Below are 27,087 nucleotides of genomic sequence, written 5' to 3' on the forward strand. Positions count from 1 at the left end.
GTCGGGCTCGGGCCGGGTTTGGTTAATGCCCTGTCGGACGTGGGCCAGGCTCGGACAGAAAAATGCGGCCCGATCTGCACTCTCTTGTGTATGGATGTGTGCACACGCAATTGGCATCCCAATGTTTATCGGAGGTAAAACTAATAACGACAGGATGTTTGCAGCTGGAAGAAATGTAATCTGCCCGTTTTTATCTACATTGTACTTAGATAGCAGCCAAGGAAATGTTCACTCTAGATTCTTAACAGTAGCTCAGCATTGTAGAGCAGGTCAACAACGAGATGCAAGCTGGGAGAGATTTAGAGAAAGCAAAAGCAGACAGAAAAAGGCAAAAGGCTAAAAGGGACTGCAAATCACTGCAAAACCAATTTCAGTCAAGGCCAACCGAAGAGAGGCCTTCTTTAACTGGGAAATGTGGGAAACAGATCAAAAAGCGGTCAGATAAACGATCTGGCCACGACACTACAGACAGATTTAAACCACAACAGCTGGTGCAGAAGGGGAAGAACATCAGTTTTATGCTCCGTTCCGGCCGCAATCCAGCAGGAGCCAAAAGACGGTGCACTAGGCTGTATTTACACAGGCAAAAGAAATTAAAGGGATTTGATTGAAATGAATTGGAGTCATGTTGTTCAAAAGCTCTGGGGAAAAAGAAAACACATCCTTGAACATGTTTTTCTCCACGCATATCTTTCTTCAAGCCAGCTTCTAGCACAGTTATGTTAGATATGGAAGAGGGCTGCAGGTAGATTCAAATAAAGATGAAGCCAGACTCCAAATGATCATGTCTGTTCAAGTCTCTGTTGGCAACTGTTAAAAATGGACTGGTGTCAAAAGAAAATCTGAAATTTTAATTTCACAAAGACAACTTATGACTTGTGTGCCTCAAAAAAAAAAAAAATTGGCAATGACCGCAGTCACATTTCTAACTACGGTTAACAAAACTAAGTTTAAATGCCTTAAAGCCAATTTGTGGTTGTGTTGTCACTCAGAATTAAATCTTTAAAAATAGGCAAGGCAAGCCAAGGCAGCTTTATTTGTATAGCACATTTCAGCAACAGGGCAATTCAAAGTGCTTAAATAGGAGAAATAGCCCAGGGTAATGAATACAATAAGAATACAATCTCAAATGTTTCATTCAATACTCAAAATGCAGAAGTGAAACTTCAGATTTTTATGAATTCATTTGCATGATATTTGAGCAAGAATGATAAAATACCTGCACCACATGCAAGTCATAGTTATACATATTCAAAAAAATACAGGTTATGCCACATAGCTATGGACTGCCGGTACCTGAGGTTTCAATTAAGTAGTGCACAGACAACCACTTCAACGCAGATAAGAGCAGAAAAGTCCGCTCACTAAATCATCTGCTCTTATTGTCCGTTTGCTGACGACCCTCCAGCCTCATATGTGCGGACAGCTAGCTAGTGTTAGCTAGCCGGCAGGTAGGGACAGACTGAACAAAGACAAATCTGCACACAACTTCTTTTCAGTCCTGTTTTAATCAGAAGGCCTCATCAACAAACTGAGAACCTTGTGTCCCTCTCGCCGATGTGACCATTAAATTCACAAGATATCCAGAGCCAGCCACCTGAAATCACGACAGTCCCACAAACTGCTGCAGGTGTGCGTTTAATTTAAACTTATATTACTGACAATCTGCAGTGCAATAGAAAAAGCTAACCACACACTGGAATCAGACATCACTTAAGCTTTAAGGCCGATTTATGCTTCTGCGTTAAATCAACGTCGTGGGAACGTACGTAGTTAGGTGGAAGATTCGAACCCTAGCCTGACGTGCACCTCGCTAAAAATCTAACTACACGTCGCGGCGACACAGGCAGCTACAACTGTGATTGGTCTGCTTGGCCATGGCTTGGTAGCCTCGCATTCCCCCCCTGCTCATTTCCGGGTTCTCCTTCTCCATAAACATGAAATCAAGGAGAGGGTTGACTTTTCCTGCTTCTGATTTCCCACCGTGGTCAGAAAGCACAGTGGAGACACTTTGTTTCTCTCAGTACGCCTCTAGAGTCGGTACTCGCTCCGAAGCTAATCACCATCACTCTCTCACTCGCTCATGGCACATGGCGGCCCTGCTATTCTCTTAAAGAGATTGACGCACACACCAACGCACAAGTATAAACTTCAGGCCACTTACGTAGGCTACGGCGAGAGCTCTGCGTGGAGCCTCCGCAGAAGCATAAATCACGCTTTAGGCCCACGTTTGAACCCTGGTTTTCTGAAGATCTAGGTTAGGATTTCCATCGGACAGCAGCACTTAAACCCAAGTTTTGTCCAACAAGTCTGGGAATTTCACCGTGTCTGATGCGTGCTCAGTTTGGAGGTTGGAGACTCTGTTGGATATGAGGGGCGCCTGAGCCTCTCGGTGCCTGGACTCAAGCCAAAACATACAAGCAGCTCCACATTTAATGAAGATGAAGATGAAGACTTTACAGGTGTTGGCAGAGAGCCCTATTTCTCTTAAAAAAAAAAAAATGACTCAAGAAACACAATTCTTAATTTCAATGTAACTATTTTGCCTAACTTTTATATGATAGAAAAGTTTAGCTTGGAAATAAGTTCATGTATATGCAGCAGATTATTACATCCGACAGTTACCATGTTCACTTTCAATTCAGCTTGGATAAAAATGAAAAAATAAAAAAAAGACAGAATACTAAAGCACCCACACTAACAGAAAAGTAAAAGTTTGAAGTATTCATGTATCAGCAGCAACTTGAGACCAAGAATCCAACAACTGTGTGTGAAAGCAAGGAAGTGTAAAAAAAAAAAAAGAAAAAAAGAAAAATAAAACGATCCCTGCAATAACAGTTTGAAAAAAGCAACAGTTAAAATGGAAAAAGTGAGGTGCAGATAGTTCAGCACAGCCTTGAATGGCTCATAAACTGCTAAGGCACATCATGATGTAAGGCTGGACTGAGAAGGAGAGGTTGTGCCGCAATGCAAGGCTGTCTAAAGGCGGTTACACACCAACCAGACTGCCAACCGTCGGCAGAAAAGCCAGTCGGACTGATCATTCTCTCCGAGTTGGTCCAAAAAGTGCCTCAGAACACACTGAAGAGACGAGACGTAATACGTCTCCATAGCAGCAGGCGGCGCTAATCTGTATTTTTGCCCCAAAAAATTAAAACCGGCAGCTGATTGGACGAACGCGTCACATGGGTTTGTGTTCTCCGGAAATTCAAAGCTAGACTGTCATGGCGGCTTGTTCAGAATACGATCTCATATTGTACTAAAATAGTTCACTGAAACATGTTTCTGAAAACATTTTAAGCGAGAAATAGGCCATGCAGTTGCTGAATCTGTCTTCGTTTCAGATCAACAAAAAGGTCAGTTTAAAAGATTTTTTGTCCAATTTTGAGGGACTCTAGTCACGCTCATTCCGCTCGCCATTTCCGGGTGAGTCCCGACTGACCTGTCTCCGACTGAACACGTCAGGTCGGCCAAAATGAAGGCCGACAGCCCCGCAGACGGACGACGGCACGGAGCACACTCGAGTCACCGACCTCGCCAGATTGTCCAACGGCCGATTATCGGGTTAGTGTGTCAGCGCCTTAATGCAAAGCAGCTGTAGCTCAGACGACCTGAACATCCCAAACAAGAGAAAAGGAGGAGAAAGAAACCCCTACAACTTTCAAAACTTGACAGACATAAGTAGTAAGATACAACTGATTCTGCAGTTTCACTCAGCTCCAACGTTTAACCGTCACTGTTTTGGTTTTTATAGCCCACAACTTCACCGCTTTGGTTCATCCTCTGTCAGGCATGGATTGGCCATCGGGAGTACCGAGAGATTTCACGGTGGGCCGGTCTATTTGTGTGGGCTGAATGGGCTGCGGCTGCACTCAGATCGGCCCATCAAGAGAAGAGAGATCACATAATTGGCCCATGTGTGTGTCTTTCATATTAACACTGGCCATTCACATTCTTGGTCTTTGACTGACCGGGCCACAGAGAGGAGAGAGATCACATGATTGGCCAACTGGTTTGTCTCTCATCTGAATACTGGCCAATCACATCCCACTATGGCCCACTTCCATCCTATCATAGAGACAGAGCGCATTTAAGTCACTGCGGCGAAAATAACACAACAAAATGCCCGTAGCTCGTTTACTATACAAGACATCTTGATGACAGCCATCCTCCACCCTCAACCTTTAGCCATCTTGCCATCAGGAGTCAGGCAGACTTTTTCAATCAGTGAGTACATTAGAATACTCTCTTACTTACCACTCAGATAAGGGAGTGTATTAGGGGCCGATATGCGGGTTTCAAAATTATTATTTTTTTTTTACTGACGAATCAAGCAAATCTACCATTCTACCAATGTTGAACCCTGCTGGTATGTAAATGTCTTGAAGGGTAGTGCAAGGATGGTTGGTATCTGGCCAATTTTGGTGGGCTGGTCTGGGTCTCAAAAGCCCAGGGCTGATTTTTTTTTTTACCTCAGTCTAGCCCTGCCAGCCATTTTTCCACTGCAAGCTAGCGGCAAATGATGAATAGACGAGGTTAGCAGTTTGCTGGCTAACATAATGGAGAATAAGGTGATAATATGTACATTTTTGTATTTACAGCTTGTTTTGCTGGCCTAAAAGAAATCAATGTGTTTTTTTGGAAGGTTTTACATTAGAAATGTGAGCAAAATAACGACATCCTAAAAACGTGCCCCAGTTCTGCAGCACCAGTATAAAACAGCAGACAGTTTTGCTAAAATTGAAGCAAAACATCCCTGTTAAGCACACAAAACCTTGATTGGATGGTTTAGTAATGGTATGGAGATTAACCAAGAACCAGAGATTAGTTCAGTATCCTACATAATACTCCATTGTGCATGAAATTGTTAGACTTAACTGAAAATGTTAAACACACACCAAGAGAAGGTTTCTGTCCTCCACCCAAAGTATGTTTCAAGGAATAGTTGGTTACATTATGTAAACCCTGTGCCCTGAGGGGTGGGCAATGAAGAGAGCCCCATTATGTCCTCAACAAGACAAATGTAGGAATGTGCTTAGAGATATATTTGACATCTAAGCATTCATTTGCTCATTGGATGAGGGCTGGATGCAGAGCGGCTCATACATACATTTAAAGTTAACAGAGATAGAAATGCTCCAACATGTAGCAGAGGGCCTCTGAGGCTAGTGGTAACCTTGACTGTTTCAGCACACAGCCATGCAGGCAATGCAATGAGAAGCAAGAAGGCTTTGAAGCTGTACTGCAGAGAACCTAGCAGGAATTCTGATGTCCTGCTGTATATCCTCTAGCCCTCCTCCTCCACCTCCTCCCTCTCCGTCTCTGCAAGGGATTCAATACAAAGCAAGGCAAAGAGAAGAAACACAGCAGCAGAGAGAAACAGAAAAAGAGAAAGTAGATAAATACAGGCAGGTGGAAGACATTTAGATAATGTCTAGTCTAAGCTTAAAAAAGAAGAAAAAAAGAAAGAAACAAAGTGGGAACTGGGGCTCTGTGATAGCCCCTCAACTGTTGCCCTTGGACCAAACCCAAACCCAGAAAATCACAGTCTAATGACAGTGCCGGCACTGTCCCAATTTTCTTTTTTCCTGCGCAAACCCTCCATTGCCCTCAAATTACTATCAATATTCATTTAGGGGGCCAGGGATGCTGGACGAGCCAGCCTTAATAACAAACCACACTTCTCGGAGGAGGATTAAGGCCCTTAAAACTAACACAGTGAAATTTCCTTTGTAAATAATCATCCGATTGTACAAAGGAAATAGCCTCTCTATAAAAGGCAAGTGAGCTGGACTTTTCACACAGCGATGACTGATCTCTTTTTGGCTTCGCCATTTAGTGACAATCTTTGTGCGCCTGTTCGTTTTCAACAGTGATCAAGTGTTTGTTGCTGCAACTGTGGCTGGAAACATGTAGCGTGGTCCTGGCTCTAGCGAACGAGAAGCACCAGGCCCATGTTTTAATAACATGGAAAAGGGACAGGAGATTCTATTTCATATTTAGATCCAAGTCCAAATTGCCGTGCAAACCCCTCCTGCTTTAAGCTGCAGAAAATCTGACATGAAATGCTCATTAGTTACATACAGTGTATGCTCATTAGTTACATAAAGTATATGCTCATTAGTTACATATAGTATATCAGAGAAGATAGTCTACTTTCACAACAACCGCTGAGAGTTGCATGGCAGAAATCATTCAGCGTAAGAAATCACCTTTTAACTATTAATTATTAGTATTAACTTTCTGATTTTTACACTAGGAGACAATGCCAGGCTGCAACAATCAAAAGGTACAAATAGTATTGATTAGCAACACCTTAACACAAGCCACAGGCTACAGTTTGCTGTAGGCCTGCAACAAAAAGTTGCAGGCCTACAGCAAACTTTACAGTTTGTAGTTGCAATAATCACTTTCAAATCAACTGAATTACTAAAAAATCAACTGAACTAATTGTACAACATGGCATCATGACTTTGCGTAAACATACACGCCACTTTCCTAAAGCCAAATGGCGTGTTATCTGTACGCATTTTGATGTCTACGCTGTATACAGCGGATGTAAACATACACACCACGTGCCGTGCTATCGCAAGAACAACGTCACACACGTGTAATAAAAAAAATTAAAAAAAATAAAAACAAAATTGGGTTTCGGAAAAGAACATTGGTGAAAGGCTTTAGTAACTTTAGATGACCGTCACATGCTTAGCAAAACAATAAACAGTTGGGTTTAGGTCAGAAACATTTGGGAAGGCTTAAAAAAAATTAAAAAAAATAAAAATTTAAAAACACCACACGTGGGACGCGATCCAGGCTCTCCTAGTTGAAAGTCCTGTGTTTTAACCATCCACCACCCCAACCAACCTCGCTCCACAGACTTACATCCTTTCATACTACTCGCTACAGCGAAAATTCACACGTAACGTAGGTCAATGGCGGCCAACGCGATGATGCGTCTTTAGAACACGCCAAAATGGCACATACGAATTGGCGTGTCATACATACGCCACTTTATGAGATCAGTCTGAATTGTAATAGATTGTAGTGGAATGCCTTAAAAAATGTTATCTTTAAAATTTCCCAGGGAATGGCTTTTACAACATACATCTATGTGCGGATGTATCTGATGTCTTTCATGTAGTTATGTTGGGGTGTATGATCTATTCATGTACCTATGTATTTATGTGAAGCTCTGTACAGACTGTGGCAAAACATTTTTTTTTAGAAAAAAAAGGACAATAAAGAAGCCATCTCTAAATCTGAAAGAAAAACATCCTCTGGACCCATCAACTTAACCAGAGTGCCGTCTGTACACCCTCCTGTCCCCTGATAATGGAGGAACTCAATGACAGATTGAACAAGGTTGACCCAGTGACGCAGAAGCACTGACAAGGAAAGCCTCAAATTACACATTTTCCAGATAATGAGGGGTGGAGCGGAGAGAGGTAGAATTACGCTTTAAAACGGAGATGCGGGGATGCTCGCTTGATGACAAAACCTTCAGATCCTCTCCGAAATAGTACAGCATGAACTTTTGCACGTTGATGTCTTTGTGCCAAAAAAAGAAAACACAAAAAGAGCCTCAAAGAGATAATGAATGGCAGCTGTGACTCCAGAAAGCTGAACTTTAAGTCAATGGTGCTGGTTTTGGTTTTTTAGGGGTTTTTTTGGGGTGGGGGGGCGGGGGGGGGGGAGACGACAGTGTGGAAAATCACTGCCTACTTCACTGCACAGGGAAAAAGGGGAAACTGCCAAAGAGACAGAAAGATAAAGTGAAATCCAGTTCAACAGACACACCTGCATCAGAGCAGGTGTCCACACAGACAGCATGGCCAATAGATTCCTAAAGTTGTTTTCACAGGCAGATGCGGACTGTTGATACTGGATGCACATCTCTTATATCGCGGAAAACCACTCTGACAAATCCAGGAAATGCACCGCTTCAATCAAACTCGCATTAGCTTCATGCCAAGTCATATTTTCACAGCTTGTACAACAACATGATTGCCTCAAAGCTGTTTTCCCACGATACAGGGGGATGACGCTGAATGAATGCTTTCATAAATAATTTAGAAAGGGCTATATGAAATCTGAATGAGTCATTAAAAATAAAGTACTTGAAATATATTAAAATATTTTTGCATGAATTACATCTTTGCAGCTGATAGAAGAGGTGTGAATAATTTCACTGTATGCGCCAGCACGAGCAAAGAATAACAATAATAATAATACTACAGAAAAAAAAAAAAAAAAGACAAACTCTACTAAATCAGCAGAGAAACTGGAGCTCGGGGAAGGATGAGCGGTGACAAAGGCGGATCCAGGGGGAATCAGAGGAAGTCCTCAAAGCCGACTCCCATAGGCCGGGATGAAGGAAGCTCAGTGTGGAAGCAGACAAGATGAAACACCATTTGGGGGCAGGGCCCCCCCGCTGCCTCGCCTCTGTGTTCGGGGCCTGTGAGCTCCTTTGCCTCTGAAGTGCTAAACACCCCCCACCACACACACCCTGCAGCAACCGGCACTGCACTCCGCACCCACTGCCATTTGGTGACTCAATGCAGGTCTGCACGCATGGACATGGCCAAGTGGTGTTCTCATTGTGTTCACATAGTACGTTTAATAAATCAGGGCTGCAGCAAGCGATTATTTCCATTGTCGATTAATCTGCCGATTACCTTCTTGATCAACGTGTAACAGGCCAGAAAATGGTAAATCATGTTGATCGTTTGTCCGACCAACAGTGTTTCGTTATTATCACATAAGACAAACATAAAACAGCAAATCCTCAGAATTCAGAAGGTGGAACGGAGGAATGTGTGGTATTGTTGCTTTAAACTGACTTTAAATTAATTAATTTTCATTTTCAGAATAGCTGATAGTCAACACATTTTCTGTTAACCAAATAATGAATGGATTAAACGTTTCAGCTCTAATTCAAATTACTTGCTTTCTGTTCAAACCCATAAAAAGGTTTTCAGTTTACTAGCTAGAATCTGTGCCGTTTTGGCATATTTGTTTCTAAAAAAAAATATTTATGAATCAATGGGCCGTTTCAGCTTTAACATCAATGATAAATCAAGGTGTGTATCATTTAATAAGGGCATATAACCATCAGCATTATGGGGTTACTATTGGCTAGTAAAAGCCAATATGTTTAATGTCTCCAATAGGGAAGAAACAAGGGACACAAACGCAGGAACCATCTCACCTCTAATAAAACTCAAAAATCTGTTCAGTCAAAGTCAGTTGCAGTCAGAGTTGAGACAATAAATCAATAAGTCGATAACTATATTAATCTACAACTATTTTGAAAATACAGACATAATTTAAGCCATCTATCAAGCAATGAGAACCCGTTCTCCTTGTGTCCAAAAGGCTGATTCTCGGATTGGATCTGTGGGCTGCAGCCAAGTTAAATAAAAATGGATTTATTCATTGTTATTTGACTTTAAAGAGACCTACATAGCAAAATTCTCAGACACACTGGGAGGCATGTTACATTATAACCATAAACAGGGTTTTTTTCTTCTTCTTTTTTTTATCTATCAGCACAATGGCATGTGTGCATCTTTATAACCAGGCACTCGTCTGTAATGCTGTTGGATTAGGGCCAATCCCTAAAATGAAATGTTGCTGATTTCAAAATGAGAATCAATGTACGTTAGGTGACAGTATAGTCACCTTTCCAGCACACGCGCGCGCACACACACACACACACACACACAGTGAATGTGTTTAAATAACTGATCTGTTGTAAAATTCGTTTTTTTAAGCGGATTAGAGGATAATAAAAGGTGAAACCTCCAGGGTGTTGATGCCCCAGATAAATGCGTCCTAACTTCAAAGCGCCTGTTGTTACGGCCGAAAACTGGCAACCAAAGAGCTTATTGTTTCGTAACACTGTAACATTTCGGTCAACAAAGTCCCCCCGCCCTCCCTATGATTATTAGGCTACATTATGTTTGTTGTTTTGAAAATCCTGTTTGTACCAGTTTGGGTTTGGCTCTTTAAATCCGCTCCAACACGAAGTGGCACAGCCATTCCTCACACAGAAACGAGACAGCACACACTTTTTAAAAAGCATTTCTGATCCACGTTTACCTGCATAGTAAAGACTCCCAGCTCCTGGGAGGACAGCTTTTTCATCTGGTCGGCCAAAACTTGCGCTTCTTCCAAGATGGAAAACTCCGTTTCGGCTCCGCAATATCCACAAGAAAGAGCCGAGCACATTACAACGAAGCTCCACGAAAAAGCCAACAAGCCCCCGTGAAACCGAAGGTGTTTATCCCGGAAAGCAGCGCGCGTATTCGGCGTCAAACCCGGAGGTTTCTCCCCCGTCCGCCTCGCCATGATGGCTGTGGGTCTACAGGCTGAAGAAACACGGAGTCTTAACTGGTGGCAGGGGGCAAAAAAAAAAAAAAAAAAAAAAAAACTTCAAGGGAAACTACTTTTACAACTTTGCAGCGTAGAGAACGTGTGCCCTTTCTCTCCGGTACGAGTCTCCAAAATTCTCAGCAGCGCAAACCATTGCAGCTCTTTGAAATCCCACAAGAGAAGAAAGTAGATCCATGCGTGAAAGAAGACACGGTTTTTCTTTTTCTTTTTGAAAACGTTGTCGGCGTTTTCGTCTTCGGTCACTCGCTCCAACTCCTGGAAGTCTGGCAAAGTGTGTGTGAGCCGGAGAATCACCACAATGGGGGTGAAAGTGGGAGGCGTGGAAACACAAGAGTCCTACCGACGCCTGGATCTCCGGATCAATGGACCAGGGTTTCCTGATGCCTTCAACTGCAGCTGGGAAAAGAGTGAATGGCCCTTCAAAATTCGCAAATACGAAGTTGCCCAAAGACCCTATGCATAGGGTTTATGACCTCTGGTCAATGTCAGTCATATCAATGACTGATGGTTAAAGTCGCCCAAAGCCTTTCATTTCATCATGTTCTAATTTTGTTCAACCTGGTATGCAATAAGGACCTTTTCAAATGTTGAGTCCACTGTACATTTTAATTATCGTGCATTTTAAAATAACTACTAGATAAATTGCCTTCAAAATATTTTATTAATAAAAGTGGGGTTACTATATAGGCTACAGGGCATTTAGTTTTCATGAGGATCATTTTAGATTTTGTTTTCTGCAAGTAACAATGTCTGTATTATGTCTTTGGACGCAGTTAGATAAAAACAAACAAAAAGGAAGTGAAAAAAGACATTCAGCTGAAGGGTCCTCTGCTTTTAGGCATTAAACAATTAAACAGGTGATATGACATATCTGTAAAGATTTTTGGTAAAATAAGCGACAGCATTTAGATCATAAATCAGAGTGCAGCACCCAGCAGAGACTCCACTCCTGTGAGGATCCAGTTCTTGTTTTTGTTAAGGCTTAAATTTCACTTTGGCTGAGCGGCTATGAGGAGAAGCAGAGACTTGTGTATTTGGGCAATTTACCTTTTGATTTCTGATTGCAAAATAAAATAATTTGTTAAAGAAGGCTTTGAAGTATAACAGCACACCAACCCATCCACCAACTGAACTCCAATCAGGGCTCTCTCTCTATGTCTATTCACTTCATTGATTGAAGTGTGTATTTAATTTGCAGCTGCACAACTGTCCTCTCCCCATCCCTCTCACTGCCTGTAACCTTTGGGAGATTTTCTGGTTGACCTATGTTGCATCCAGGCGCAACATTTCAGTTTCATGGCTGTTTGATCTGGAAAAAAATTGTTTTATCCTATTTCCAAACTGAATACCAAATCAAACATACCATATTAAAATAAATTCCCAGGTTTACTTAGTGGGCAAAGCTCAGTTTTTTAAATTTGAATTTAAGACATCGAAGAGTTTTTTGGGGGACCCTCATGTGAGGAGAGCCCAAAAGGATGCTAGAAAGAATAGCTGTGGATGCGGGGAGGGGCCCATAGAAAATGCCTTTCTACAGGGCCCAGAATTTTGTGCTACGCCCCTGGCCCTATCCATTAAAGGTGGAAATGCCCCAAACTATAATCTATAAAAAAAGAAATGATTAGCTCCATGGCAACTGTAAATATGCAAATATAGAGTAAACTGAAGGGAACAATTTACAGATATTGCTGGGGGGAGACATGTCACCTTGTCTATAAAATTAAACCTATACTTAATAAAGTCCGTGAACCCTTTTTTTCAAAGTAGATGCTGCTAGTAATTTATTCTTTACCAATAACTTTTATAGATAGCCTTTGAAGACGTATAGATGCAATGGGATCAAAACGGGCCTTCTGGCCAGCTCTGCTGGTCGTGTAATTAGGCCTCAGGTGGCGTTGTATTGGTTGCTTTATGTGTCAATCACACTAGAATTGACAGTGGAGTTTTCCCAGTCTTTAACCTATAAACTCGTATCAAATCATGGGAGGCTTTTGAAGAAACCTTTCAAATGTTTACTATTGTGTAGCTGCGAAGTGCTAGAGTAACCAACCTCAACTCTGTTACACAAACATTTGCAAAGTTAAATTTGGTTAGAGACCCTGACAAGTAGCTATAACACCACTAAAGCTGTAGGTCCTTTTAACATCAACTGTGGGATGGTTCGTTTTCATTTTCAATTCTTCATGATGCGTCACTTTCTGGAAAGTTGACATGTATATAAATATATAATTTTTATGTTTTAGTCAGTCAGTCAACCATGTTGAGTCACGGCCTTGATCATAGTGAGGTAGAGCAGCCTGCCCACCATGATTGTCCAAAATAACTTCAATGCCGTGTAACTGAAATATCATCTGTCAAATGAAGACTACTTTCGGTCCCATTGTTACATGGGTTGCAATAAAGCTCAATATTGCAGTGGAATAAGTCATTTTACTTTATTTATTATGGCTACCAGTGGTGCCTTTTCAGGATGTAGGATACTACTCGTAATATGAACCACTTCTTTTATCAAATCTTTCAGTTGTTCCTAATTGTCATCTCAATATTTAATTCATATGGACAGCTCTGCTTGTGAAATACAAGTGTGATTGATGCACTGGGCCAATGCTTTGCAAACCAGGGATCTTCAGCAGGAAAAGAGTTCCTGACTCCAGACTTTGCTACGCTCCTGAATGGGTCGTCTGTCTCTGTCTTTGGCTGCAGACGCCATCAGATGTTTGCGTGGCCGTCAGATTCTTTTAGACACTTACAAACACAAGGATGTTTGTTGAGTTGTTAGATGTAGTGTGTGTATCGCATACATGATCAGTTCCCCACAAAATCCCTGTTTCACCTTCAACTCAGTTCAGCAATCAAAAGTGGAGTTTATATGCAAGCCATTCTTTATTTATAAGGACACAAATGGTGACTGTTTTAGAAAGGAATTAATTTCCTGAATTGGCTGCAATATTTGCACAGGAGAATATATATAAAGATCCTTGTGCAAACATTAGAAAGAGTGTATAAATTAACATAATCCGAAGCAGACTAAAATAACTCAAAGTGAAATCTAAATGCCACAACTTTTTAAAACGATATGGTCTCCTCTCCTCTCAGCCGCAGAGGCAGAGGAGAACTAATCAATGCTCTGCTGTCGGTGTTTATGAATTTGGAGGATTCAAATCTACTCAACACTCTCTGCTCCACACCTGTTATTTGTGTGTGTGTGTGTGTGTGTGTGTGTGTGTGTGTGCATTTGTGTGCATGTGAAGTGCGACCACAGGTGTTTTCTGTTCACAGCATTGATGCAGAGATGTCCAGAGACAGAAGTCAGGGTCAGAAAAAAGCATCCTGGATTTTCATTAAGACGAGGGACTGTTTGTTGATAAAGTGTTAATATTAACATATTAATAAAACAGGCTAGAATAATAACTTCTACATTTCCAAATGCAATGGGTCGGTGTTTCTAAGGTTAGCTTGGTCAGAGCTGAACAAAAGTGAAGATGGACAATGCAGCCAAACAGGAAACAAACGCTTGAATTCATACATCGTACAGGCTTCGATAGAAGTGAATGGGGAAATAAAGTAAATATTCGTAGGACAGAAGTGTCATGTGTGACGACACCAATGGAATGCATCTGTGGTGATAAGTTATTTAATATTCTGTCCCTCAAATCTCCTATTTCTTGCACCCAGAGACACCCTTAAGAGTGGCAGGTACAGCGACAGTTGCCTGATGGCTCACCAGCTTCCTGCCAGCGAGCAGATTCTGTACCTTGAGAAGCACAACTAAGCCGGAGGTACCACTGCCAGGAATAGTTTGCCCCTGCACTGCACATGTTTAAAATATTATTTAATTTCTTACTAATCATCATTTCCACTGTCCTGGCAGGTACTAGTGACTGTGCCACTTGCTTTCAACCTCCTTACTTAAAAACAAAAAATAAATTTAATTCAACAGCATCACAAACTACAGCCTCCAAAATCAAAATAACATCCAATTAAACACTCTCAGACACATTATCAAGAAAACCAGTGCTCATTATTATTCAACAACCTAAGCTGTTTGAATCTGATTGGCTAACAGCTAGCCAGTGAGAGCGTAGCTGTCAGTATCTTTTACCCAGCGCAACAGGGCAAGCTCATGAATAGTAATGAGCTCAGGCAACATGATGTCAGACTGACCAGCTTTTGTAATTGGCCTGATTTCTCTGCTTATTTCTTTTCAGTGGCTAGAGCTGACAGAGGAGGTAGCAGTTCATTTTCACATCCACCACATAACACAAACACATATGGACCTAACATATTTCAAAAAATGCAAATAAAAACGGTTTTGTGTGGCAAGGCACCTTTAAAAAGCTCACGTTCAGGGCCTCCCGATAGCTTACTGGGTAGAGCACGTCATTTTTCAGGCCGAGTCCTTACCACAACAGCCCAGGTTCGAGCCAGGCCCAGGCCTCTTTGCTGCAGGTCTTTCCCTTTCTGTCAAGATCTAAATAAACATTAAAAGTCTAAAAAATATCTTATATCTTGTGTTTGATTTCTGAAAATGTAACAACAGGTATGATGAATATAACATCTCCAAATCAATCCTTTACTACAGAGATTGTTGGCTTGTAAAACTGTAACATTGTAAAATATAAGGCATCAGTTTGTCTTGCTCTCATTGTTTTTTCACTTCATCTCTTGCATCATTTGTCTGCAGCTCAGCCAAAGCAACGCATCTGTCTGTAAAATTACGAATCCTGACTGGCTGTCTGACTGGCATATCTCTGTGTAGAGAGTGCTGCTGGTTTATTCAGAGCAAAAATATTTAATTATACAAGAAAGCGGGTAGGGGTCTTCATTACTGGAGAGGATTTGTTTTACAGGATTACCCCATTTGCATTATTTTAATTACAGCATACATCCACAAAGCCTCCTGGTTTGGGAAGATAAAGGGGAGAAAGTGAGGCTGATTAGTCCAGAATTCAGGATTTGTGAATATTTTAAATGAGATTTTGGGGTGAGATGCAGGGAGGTCCTGTTCAAAGCAAAAGACAGGAAGACTCAGGGGTTTCACATCTGGCTTCAAAGGCAGCTCTGACTGAGAGAGATTTATACATGTGAACAGGAAATCTTTGGCTCAGGATGTAATATTAACTGTTACCTGTGGAAATCCAGATTAGATTTAAAGCCAGATTCAGTGAGGTTACGCAGCTTCTAATATAAGACTACTGTTCTTTTAGGGAAGGAGTCTCTGTGTGTGAGAAGTAGGCAATGCTACAACTGGAGTTTCTCATGCTGTGTAAATAAAGCCAAATGTAAATGCAACTGACTGAGCGTGACAATTCTCCACTGCAACAATCAGTAAACACAGGGGTTGATAGTGACACATAGAGACTTGTTAGGCTTTTACAGCAACACTCCTCCTGGCAAAACAAGGCCCCTACACAACATAGTAGTTATGGTACACAGGTAGAAATGAACACTGATACACAAGAGGCACACAGAATATCCACTGGAGAAGTCACTCTCAAGAATAGAGTCAGAGAGAGAGAGAAAGAACACAAAATCTACTCACTTCACGGCTGCATGATTTTGCTTATGTGCTCTGCTACACGATGCTCTAATGTGCATTTTATTATTGTTGGTTATTCTGTGTATCAACTTCCCTTATGCTCTAGGAGGAAGAAGATGCTCACATAGAAATTGGTAGAATTTAAACCAATACCTACTTTATGTTCAGGACAGGCCCTCAAATCAAAATGGCTTGTTTAATCGCATCTTTTTAACACAGGCAGCCCATGAAAAAGGATTGTTTTATTTAACAATAGTTGATTGGTATGTGCACAGACAGTGAAAAAGGCAATTTATATTATTGGATTACTTTTAACGTTAACGATCACAGCCACCGCTGGGTGCTGGGCTGATGGTGGCCAGTTGAAAAAATTTAAATGTATCGCTGAACCCCTACCTAGCTAACCCCGCGATCTCGCCGCGGATGGCAGACTACTTTGCTGGTAGGAGAGCGGAGGTAGCTACTCTGAGGATGGATAAGCTAACATTAGGGCTGGCTAGTTAGCTAGCGACCTTATCCGTCTCTGGAGCCAGCACTGCCGCTGTTCACCAGTCTATGAACTGAACTCGACTTTTTCTTATCTTTTTGTATTTACATTGTTGTTTTATTCTATATTACATCATTTAATTCTTCCTTTGTTTAACTATATTCATGGTACCTTGCATACTTGATTATGTTAAGGCATACTGTTTCTGCTTTCCCTGCTCTACCTGTAAAGCATTTTGGGTCAACTGTTGTTCGTTTAAATGTGCTATACAAATAAAATTGACTTGACTTGACTTGACCAGTCGGCTGTTTGGCTCATTTTCTGTAGCCAACGTGGCATTAAAACATGGTGGAATAATCAAGCTAGGTAAGAAACTAGCCAGCTATCCCCATTGATGTATCATAAAAAAGTCTTGTATTGTGAAAAACAGTATATTCACCATTGTTTCGGCTGTTTTTCTGCCACCACTATGAGTGCGCAATTGCAGTGACGCAACTGTGTCGTGCACTCCAAATTGGTCTATACCACTCTCATGTCTGACCGTTAAATATGAAGCTAAAGCCAGCAGCCAATTAGCTTAGCATAAAGACTGGAAGCAGGATCACTCTTAAGTTAAAAAAATATTCCTACCAGCACGTCTAAAGCTCACTAATTAAGCTTCAAATGTGCTAGTAGGCAGATTTTTAAAACCCACTGCTTCTAGTCTTTATACTAAGCTAAGCTAAGCACCTCCTGGTAGTAGCTCCATATTACCATGCAGACATTAAGAAGTATCAGTCTTCTTGTCTTAGCAAGAAACCAAATAGCGCATCTCACATAAAAATACTCATTAAACTCTGGCCCTTGTAACATTTTTTATGATTATCAGTAGGTGTTGTCCCCTAATTTAAACTAACTGACAAAGAATGTACATCTTTTAGTAAAAACTGAGGTGATACATTCAACATAAATTAAAATATTGTTTGGTATTGCAACATTTAAGTTTCACTCTGGATTGACTTTTCTATTTTTGCTCTTTAAATATTGATGCTGCAGTCCTGTGTCTTACTGCAAGACTACAGAGAAACAAACACCAATTTAATGAAGGGAGGCTGGCCACTTTCCATATTAAAAACAGATTTACAACAAAAGTCACAATTTAATGCAGTAAGTATAGTATAGAGCAGTGTTTCTCAACGGGGGCGGTACAACCCCCCAGGGGGCGTTCAGAAGATGATGGGGGGCTTTGGAAGCAATATTTTGGAAAGGGGGGCGTTGAGGTGCCCATGGGGGGCGTTTGTTTGAAAGCTAGTTTAAACCAAAGATTCACAATAACAATACATGTTTACACTTAAACTACTAAAAAATCAGTGGTTTGTAACATTAAAACCTGCCAGTCTACAGCACTGCGACTGGATGAGACCGGTATCATAACTCTTCTTCTCTTCTGTGCTTCTGTCAGCTTAGTTTGGCGCAGCTCCGTGCTGCCTTCACGGAAACGGGACGTCACAGTATCATCTTAAATGAGCTCTGTAGCCTACTAGGTCCCTACATAAAGCTACGTTCAGATAAAAAAAATAAAAATAACGCAATCACCGCAACGTCCTGTTGTATTCTTTAATCCCCAATCTAGCACAAGTACACTTTATATTTCACAGTAACAGTTTTTCGTCAGATCGTTTATAGAACACAATGTTTCTTACTGCACCTGAAGACAGCTGCATTTCACGGAGAAAGAGAGAAAGAAAAGAGACGTGCCAGAGACATCGACAGTGCTTTGTTGTTTGGTCAGCTGTTCCCCAAACTCCCGGCCAGTTTAGGGCTTGTGTTTGGTGTTTTAAAACTTTCTTATGGAAGCGCTAGAGGCAGTGATGTATCTGTTTACGGGATTCTCACACCTCCACAAAACACAGCGCGATGTGGGGTTGTGTTTCTCCAAACGTTTTTTTTTCTGCTATTTACTCGCAAGACAGCCGATAGCAAATCTAACCTAGACTCTTCTTAGCATCAAAAAAGCGCTCTCACTAACTTTTTAAAGGTTGTAAACTTATTTCCAATCGACAGTAGGTGTCGTTCTTCAAGTCATTTGTCATCACCAAAATACTTGTGTGTGTGTGTGTGTGTGTGTGTGTGTGTGTGTGTGTGTGTGTGTGTGTGTGTGTGTGTGTGTGTGTGTGTGTGTGTGTGTGTGTGTGTGTGTGTGTAATCCTGCTTTTACCCCTTGATAAGTGCCAGCTTGTTTTCCGTTGAATTCGATTATAGATTTAGATTTGAATTAAAAATAGATTTGAATGTTAAATTGCTAGTTGTTTCTGATTGGCTACCGTTAGTGTTTGTAATAATAATAATAATAATATATTTTATTTAAAACGCCTTTCATGACACCCAAGGTCACTTCACAAACAAAAAAGGACATTCAAATTATAGTCATCTTCTAAAGGTGCTGAGGTTCACACCAGGGACATGCAGCAGGTCTTTTGATAATACATAATTATAGTTTGAATGTTACATATCTAGTTGTTCTGATTGGCTGCTGTTATTTAATTTGAATGTCAAAATAGTTGCATTTTTTTTTTTAAACCTGTAAATATATATAATTTCTATTCACATGGCTTTTTTGATACCTGGGAAACTAATACATGTGTTGTTTGTCATTCAATGATTTGATTTTTTGATTATTTTTGATAACAATAGCAACAACAATAATAGGCCTATATTAGGGCATAATCATTCATATTCGGGGCAATTAGCCTACATAATATTTGTTGGGGGGCGTTAGGCACCTGAATAATGGATAGGGGGGCGCTGGCACAAAAAAGGTTGAGAACCACTGGTATAGAGTGTAGTATCTGTTGGAAGCCTAGTAAAAGATATTCGGTAATAGTGAAATTATTGCTTTCATTAACTATTGGCAAGTTGACTGACTTGTTAGCATGATATTGGTTAAGCATGAGTGTCCTCACCACTGCTCTTTGCCATCTCTCTCTTCCCAGCTGGTCCTGGGTCAGCCTCAAACCAATCGGAGGCAATGTTTTGGGTACAGCTGCTCTTAATACTCCTTTCTGGTTGGGAGAACATTATCATCATGTTGAGGAAAACCATCATTCATCCTCTCTCTATGTCTCATCAGAGAGATGAAGGAAGGAGAATAAAACAGCACAACAAGTCAGTGAGTTAGAATAAGGTCATTAATGGACTACTGTGACTTATCTGTGACATTGACTACCTTCTCAAGTGACAGCCTAAAAGTGTAGAGGAAGGATCCTGACTGACTAACCTGATTTTTCTCTCTTGATGACCGCGGCGCCTCAGTCTCGGTCCGTAGTAAAAACAGAAATCATTTTAGACGTAAACAACCTTCCAGTTTCCAGCTGACTTAAAGTTACTGGCAGCATCAGAGCTTCAGAGTCTCTGGGCATCCATCCATCTGCAGACAGGAAATGCTTCAGGGACAAACTAGCTAGACCCAGTTCTTCTTAATGCATGACAGACCCCTGTGATCAAACTGCCATGAAAGAAGGACAGAGGCAGAGGAAGAAAAACAAAAACAAAACCCAGAAAGAAATGGATCACAAAGAGGCAAACATTGTTCAGAGGTCACAGACAGGCACAGAGACACAGCTGTACATAATATTTATGAACCTATGTGACGTTTACAGAATTACAAATGGCCTTTAACAACAACAAAAAAGTACTTTTTTCTCATAATCTTTAAATAGAGGTGTAGAATTGAATATGCAGGCCCTGTGTGTGCAGCCTCAGTGAACCCATTAACCGGCTTAATACGTTTATTCGCAGGCATGTACGCATAACAATCAACAACTAAACACATGCATCTATAGAGGTTATTAACACCAGCTTTATTGGCCAACTGTGTACACATACAAGACATTTTAAGTTTTCGGTTGTTCACAACGTACTTACACACAGTTCCAAGAACGATTTTTAGGAATTTAGAAATATAATTGCAGCTAAAAACAAGAACAAAGCTAAACAAAGATTGTTAAAAATAATCAGAACTATTATGTACATACAAGAAACAAATATACAGATGTATATATTAATATACTTGTTTTGCATATGCCTACATTTGTGACTGTGGAAGTTATTTAGTCTCAAAGTAAATTATTGGACAAAGAAAAAGGTTGTCCTGAGCTTGATATGAAGTCCGTATCAAATGTAATCCAATAGTTGTTAATTAAGATCTTTCAGTTTGGACCAAAGTGGTGGGCCACCTAACTCACAGACAGACAGACATTGCCATCCATAAAGCCACGCGGCTAGCTTAAAATGTGAGAACGGTCGTATCAAAGCCGATCAAGTAAATAAAAAAAAATAAAAAAAAGGAATTTAACTTTTTCATACAACAACTTCTGTCTCTTAGTACTTACGGTAATCTCTGAAACAATTAGTTTAGCTTGTGACTTAAAACCCACGTAACAGCCAATAAAAGAGCAGCAGCACTGGCAAAACTTAGTCTGCACAAACAGGAAAATGCAGACTGGGAGATGGATGTGATGACTGGTATTTAGAGCCACTATGGCAATGAAGTGATAGTCATTTCATAATTACAGGGAACAAGCTTCAAAACATCAATATAGGAAAACATAAAGAAGCTGCCAGATAAGACTAAACCAATCATTTCTCACAGGGCATCTGAAGCATGCGCTGTTAACTCTATTGGGTTTTAATTAGCTGCAGCAGTATCCATCAGTACACACGTCAATGTAATCTCTGCTGGATGTGTGGAGAGCAACAGAAGACGAAAGGGATGGAGATGGAAAACTATAAAAGTACTATGAACTAAGTTTGCACCCAGTGCACACACTACTCCTCTGCTGCCACCAATTTTTATGAATACATTTGCTACATGTATGTCGGAGCACCATACAGTTACCATGGCAACGCCAGTCTCTGAAGTTTTTGCCCCCTTTTTACAGCTGGATAGAAGAACCAGATCTGCTCTGTTCTCCCCCCGCCTCCCTCTCCCTCACCCCTCTCACTCTTTCACTCCCTTTGCTATATCAAAATATTCTCTTTGAAGACTTTAAGCCGATTCCAAGTCAAACCCAGTGCTATTTCTGGCTCTATTCAAGACTGGGGCTGTGGCTTTATGCAGTGCTGTGTTTGACATCTGTGTGTGTGTGTGTGAGACAGAAACAACTCAGTATGACTAAGTGTGCTTTTGTATGAAAGATGTGTGTGTGTGTGTGTGTGTGTGTGTGTGTGTGTGTGTGTGTAAAACCAGAGGAGATAGGTATACGTGTTTGTGTGTGTGTGTGTGTGTGTGTGTGTGTGTGTGTGTGTGTGTGTGTGTGTGTGTGTGTGTGCAGAAAACATAAACAAACGGTGTGATTACAAAGCCGCCTGCTGGTCGTGACCGATAATGAGAAATGTTTTATGCGTTTCTGTGTTTGAATACGTGTGCATTTGTGTGTATGAGTGTGTGCGTGTTGCATGCAAGTACAGACACAGACCTTAAAAAAAAAAGATATCAAAAGAGAAGGAGGAGAGAGAGGAGATGAAAGGAGCAGAGGGGGAAGGACGGGAAGAAAGAGATGGGAGGAGGTGAAGAAAAGAAGAGAGGAGCACTGCAACATGCCGTGTTGTGTGACATGTCATTATGTTTTCACACAGCTAAAGATCAACTATTAATCAGAACATCCACACAGTTCACACCAAACTTAAACACACAGATCTGTGATTTTCAAAGCCTGGTGTCAATCCCAGACATTCAAACGAGGCCCAGTTTTATTCTGAAATAAGTTTGGTGTGCACAGTAAATAATATATATCATGAGCCTAGAGTTTATAAAATAATCAAATAAATGTGGAATTTGCTTAAAGCTATAGTGCGTAGTTTCTGCCGCCCCCATGAGGAATTCTAAGTAATGACAACAAAACCTGATACAAGCCTTCTGTTTCTGCGTAGGAAAGTCACCGGACACCACAATCTTCTGAACATAGCTATACTGACAAATACAGAGAGTGCTTTGTGGAGCTGAGAGTCTTAATTAGCTTTGTAGCAACTCACTTGGCAATGGCTTGAATGTAACGGACATTCATTAATATAAAAAAGTTACGCACTAAAGTTTTAAGTAGCCTCCAAAGAAAGCCCATATAATGAATTTGATGGTTTAACGGACGTTCAACATTTTGACAAATGCACTTATCAGAATTTTGATTACACAAAGATTGATACTATTATCATAATGTTTAATATGAAGCACGGGACAACAGCTAGCCTGGCTCTGGCCAAATGCAACAATATCCACCTACCAGCACCTCTAAAGATCACTAATTAACTTGTCTGGTTAAATTAATTCTGATTAACAGTATAGTATGACAAACACTATGTAGTACATAATGTATGTAGTATGGCACATAATCACTTGTAAAACCCCAGCTTGTAGTTCTTACATTTTGGTTTTTGTACAGATAAAAACACACAACATACAGTATACTGTGTTATTCAATGAGCTTTAGAGATGCTGGTATGCAGATTTTGCTTCCTTCAGATAGAAAAAGACACCAATCTTGTAACAGCTCATCTGATTAGCTTAGCTTAGCATAAAAACTGGAAGCAGGGGAAAACAGCTAGCATGGCTTTCTTGATTTTTACAATTTTTTTTGTACGGATTAAACAAATAAACATAACATGAGTTAATTAGTGAGCTTTAGAGGTCCTAGTAGGCAGGTTTAATAACTTTGAACAGAGCCAGGTTAACGGTTTCCTGGAAGCAGGGGGAACCAGCTAGCCTGGCTCTAGGTAAAAGAAAATCTGCCACAACATTTAACGCTAGAAAAAAAAAAAACTTGTTGTTCTTACACTTTGTATCTTATACAGCTTAAACAAACAGGCAAGCTGTTTCTCCCTATTTCCAGTCTTTGTGCAACTGTGTGCAACAATTGTGCTGACTGCAGCTTCTACTGTACGCACATGAGAGTTGAAGTGATCTTCTCATCTGACTCTTGGCTCGAATAAGCATTTCCCAAAATGTCAAACTATTTTAAACTAAACCTAGAATAACAGAAGACAGGAGTACCACTGCAGTCCCTTTGAATACTGCAAAGACATCCATTCACACCTTTATCACCAGGAAACGGGAGAGCGATCATAATCACACATCTGATCTCAACGGTGATACTGCACAGTGGAGTTGAAAGAGACCTTGAGCCTAATGGGCACAACACACTCACCGCCTTTAATTCAAATCAGGACTTTTCCACAAAGGCAGTTTTGTTGAGACTGCACTATTGCATCGGTCACATTGTGAGAGGGAAGATAAAAGAAGCAGCATTTCTCAGAGCACAGCACTGCATGGATGTCTCCCCGCTAGCTACGCTATACAAAGCAAAACTTCCTTCAAACCATTTCTTCCATTAATTTGCTAAAATGGATGACTTCTGTTCCCACAGAATTGCTGCAGATTTCCACCCTAAACAAGAATTCCCATGCAATATTTTTTCTTTCTAATAATTAAAACAGAGGCTGATGTTAGAGTCCGGGCTATAGTTTCGTCATCATCACAGTCTCAAATCTCTCTTCTTTTGTCTCTAGCTCACAGGTAAGTTTATTTCATGGTCACAAACTCTGATTAAAGTGTCCTAAGATCAGAGGAACAACATGAGGCTGCAATTAGTTTTTGGGTGGATGTCCCGTTTGATGGCACTGGTGCATTCCTCCACTATGACAGGATGTATTATACTGTAAAATCTACAGAGTTTGGGCTGCCCACTATACAATTAGTCTTTCTTTCATCACTGTCACAGTCCACATGCCACATGTAGTCTCACTGGGTGGTTTGATCACACACATGCATCATTTATTGTAAAAGACAAGCAGAATTAGGAGGCTTATATTTAAACAAAAAAACTGAAAATTAAAAAGAATATGGTATGATGAAGCAACTCACCCAATGTAAATATAAAGTGTTTACATGTTTTATTGTTATCACAAATGCATTATGCAGGAGGGTCATGGTTAATGCTGTTTGCATTTTACTTTTTTCTGTACCGATCTCTTTTGTACTGCCCTCTATCGCTGCAAGAAAAGAAAATGAAAATAAATAAAGTGTTTAAAAGAAAATGCATTATGCAGATTTGGGTAGCAAACAATGAATATTTTCAATGTCTATTACGATTGTTTAGTCTATAAAATATTAGAAAATAATAAAAAATACCTATCAATATTTTCCAGCTTCAAAATGTTTATTTTGTCTGATCAACAGGCCAAACCATAAGATATTTCATTTACGTTGGTATAAAACTGAGAAAGACAGGAAAATCCTCACAATGGGGATGGCAGAAACAGATAATGTTTGACATTTTTACTTGACAAATGACTTATAAATGAATAGTTTATATATAGAGCACTTTTCAAGCAAAGAGGCACAAAGTGCTTTACAGCGTTACAAGGTTAATAGATAATGACGGGATATACGCAGCACTTTTTCATAGTGGCATGAGATAAAAGCAACAGCAATACAAGTAGGATTCACAATGAAGAAAATAAAAAAATACATGATACAAATAAATTAAAGATAAAAAATTTAAGAACAGCCATGCTGTAAAGGTGTTTTAAGATGATATTCTAAAGATTGAAAGGATAACTAAATTGTCAATCAACTTTCTGTGGATTGAAGAATCAATGATTGATTTATTGTTTCAGCACTGATGTACAGTCCATATGGATAAACTCTAAAGTTTCAATCTTTTTAGCTTTTTCTGTTGCCTGACATCCGATTAATTAATCTAATGTATTCAAGTTAATCAGAACACCAGTTGAAACATAAATCATACCATAAACACATCTAGAACATGGCACCTTTAATATACTAGAGAACAACTTACTGGTGAAAACATGTGAAAGCTTTCTGTGCTGTTTTTGGATTGTGTGTTATAAGGATGGTAATGATTAACCGTTTAACCCTTAACCGACAATGAGAATTTTGATTAAAGATCCAATATGTAATATATTTACTGTAATAAATCCAAAAATGACCCCAATGCGTCATCAGATACTAAAGAAACATGCTAAGTTGAAATACTATCTTGTCCGACAACAATGCTAATGCTAGTATTTTCTCCTTTTGAAATTTCTGTTCCGTGACGGAATTTCTGTTTGTGTTTCGGCCTGTGACATTTTATTCCTTTTAGTCCGTGTTTGTGTTGGCCTACTATTTTCTTTTAACTTGTCCCCCTGTACCTGTGTAAAGCGTCCTTGGGTTTCATGAAACGCGCTATATTAATCTAAGTTATTACATTGGTTGCTACAACAATCACTTATTGTTTTGGCCTCGTGACACAAGCTCTGTTTAGCTTACGATACATCCAAAGTAGGCTAAGTTACTGTATGCAACACTTGAAATGCAACGATGCCTCTGTAACGTACTCTTATTGTAAATGAATTATTACCTGCGTTACCTGCTTGTCGGTTAACCGTTAATGAGCGGTTGACAAGGGTCAGCCATCGGTCAGAAAAAAAACTCTAAATTAACATCCCTAGTATGTCATACATAATATTTTTGATATTGCATTCTTTATTTTTGTCTCTCTTTCCAATCCACCACAGTAATCATTTTCACACAATGCAAGCCTCGTACTTTTTGAAGAAACCAGTCTATATACTATTACTGGGAAACTTCTCCACACCTGATGTGAGGGAAGAGTAGAAGGTTATGTGTCCTAAATATCTAGCTTCTAATTGACAGATAATTTAAAAAATCTAGTTTTTGCTTCTATGTAGAATATGCTGGGAAACTTTATGTATTTGATTAATTGACTTCATTTATTAGTTTCAGAATGACCCCGAATCTCCAGGATCCAGGGGCCTGGCCGACCTCCCCCAGCTGCCTCAGGCCAGGAGGGGCCCCAGCATGGAGAGAGATCTTAGACTTTAAGGCTGAGTGGAACCAGACTCAGGGGTTTTGTTGGAAAGGAGTTGAAGTGGAGAGGGGGAGTGAATAAAGAGTGGCAGGCCTTGCCCTTGGAGCCTCACTACTGACGCACACAAATGGAAAGCATTAGACCTCCATTCAAACACAAAGATGGATGGATTATTAGATAGAGAGTCTGTGTGGAGTGGGAAGATAGAGGAGAAAAAAAGAGGAGGCAGAGGAAGGAGTGCAGGGTAAAAGATTGAGTGGAGAGGAGAAGGCGAGTGGGGGGAGAATGAAGGGGGGGAAGAAGAAAGAGAGAATATTCACATATATATTGTACATAGCGCATGTACACGGAAATATTTTAGAGCTAACTGAAATGGATTTAAAGGCATGCAAGGCCAATACAGACCATACAAGATATGGAGGAACTGACATTATCTTATTTTCAGAATTTTGTCAGTGAAAAAGGAGGCACATTCATTGCATTATTTAGTGGATGAAAGTTCAGCAAATAGCATTTTATTTTATTTTTTTATTGATTTGTTTTTCGCTACCTGTGTTCAGCCTTTCGACACTTACATTTTTTTTTTACCAGAATGGCATTCCTCCATAATGCTTTTTTCTTACCAAAGCCTACCTTTACTTCAATGAGGTGGGGGTGGGGGATGGGGGCGCAGTGGTATTTGTAATTTTAGAACTTCAATCATCCACAAGATCACTGACTGAGACACAAGCGTTGTGGGAGAGCAAGTCTGAATGAATGATTTGCTGGTGCCTCTAGATGTTTAAGGATACCGCTTGACG

The 27,087-nt window shown here is 40.3% G+C and overlaps 1 protein-coding gene across 2 annotated transcripts in view; it reads right to left on the minus strand.

Moving 5' to 3' along the window:
- Nucleotides 1-19,724, minus strand: part of cachd1 (cache domain containing 1) — a 109,698-nt gene extending 89,974 nt beyond the window's left edge. Inside the window, exons 1-2 of one of the 2 annotated variants that reach the window (XM_028587598.1) lie at nt 19,678-19,724; nt 19,364-19,462 (exon numbers count right to left, since the gene is read on the minus strand). Coding sequence is in view for 1 of the 2 variants with exons in the window: in XM_028587597.1 (XP_028443398.1) it covers nt 10,102-10,350 (249 nt within the window). In the remaining variant the exon portion in view is untranslated. Of the gene's footprint in view, nt 1-10,101; nt 10,767-19,363; nt 19,463-19,677 lie in introns of those variants that run through there. The other variant, XM_028587597.1, reaches the window with a different exon arrangement.
- Nucleotides 19,725-27,087: the final 7,363 nt, after the last annotated feature.

The sequence above is a fragment of the Perca flavescens genome, chromosome 9, assembly GCF_004354835.1.
Source record: "Perca flavescens isolate YP-PL-M2 chromosome 9, PFLA_1.0, whole genome shotgun sequence".
NCBI lineage: Eukaryota > Metazoa > Chordata > Actinopteri > Perciformes > Percidae > Perca > Perca flavescens.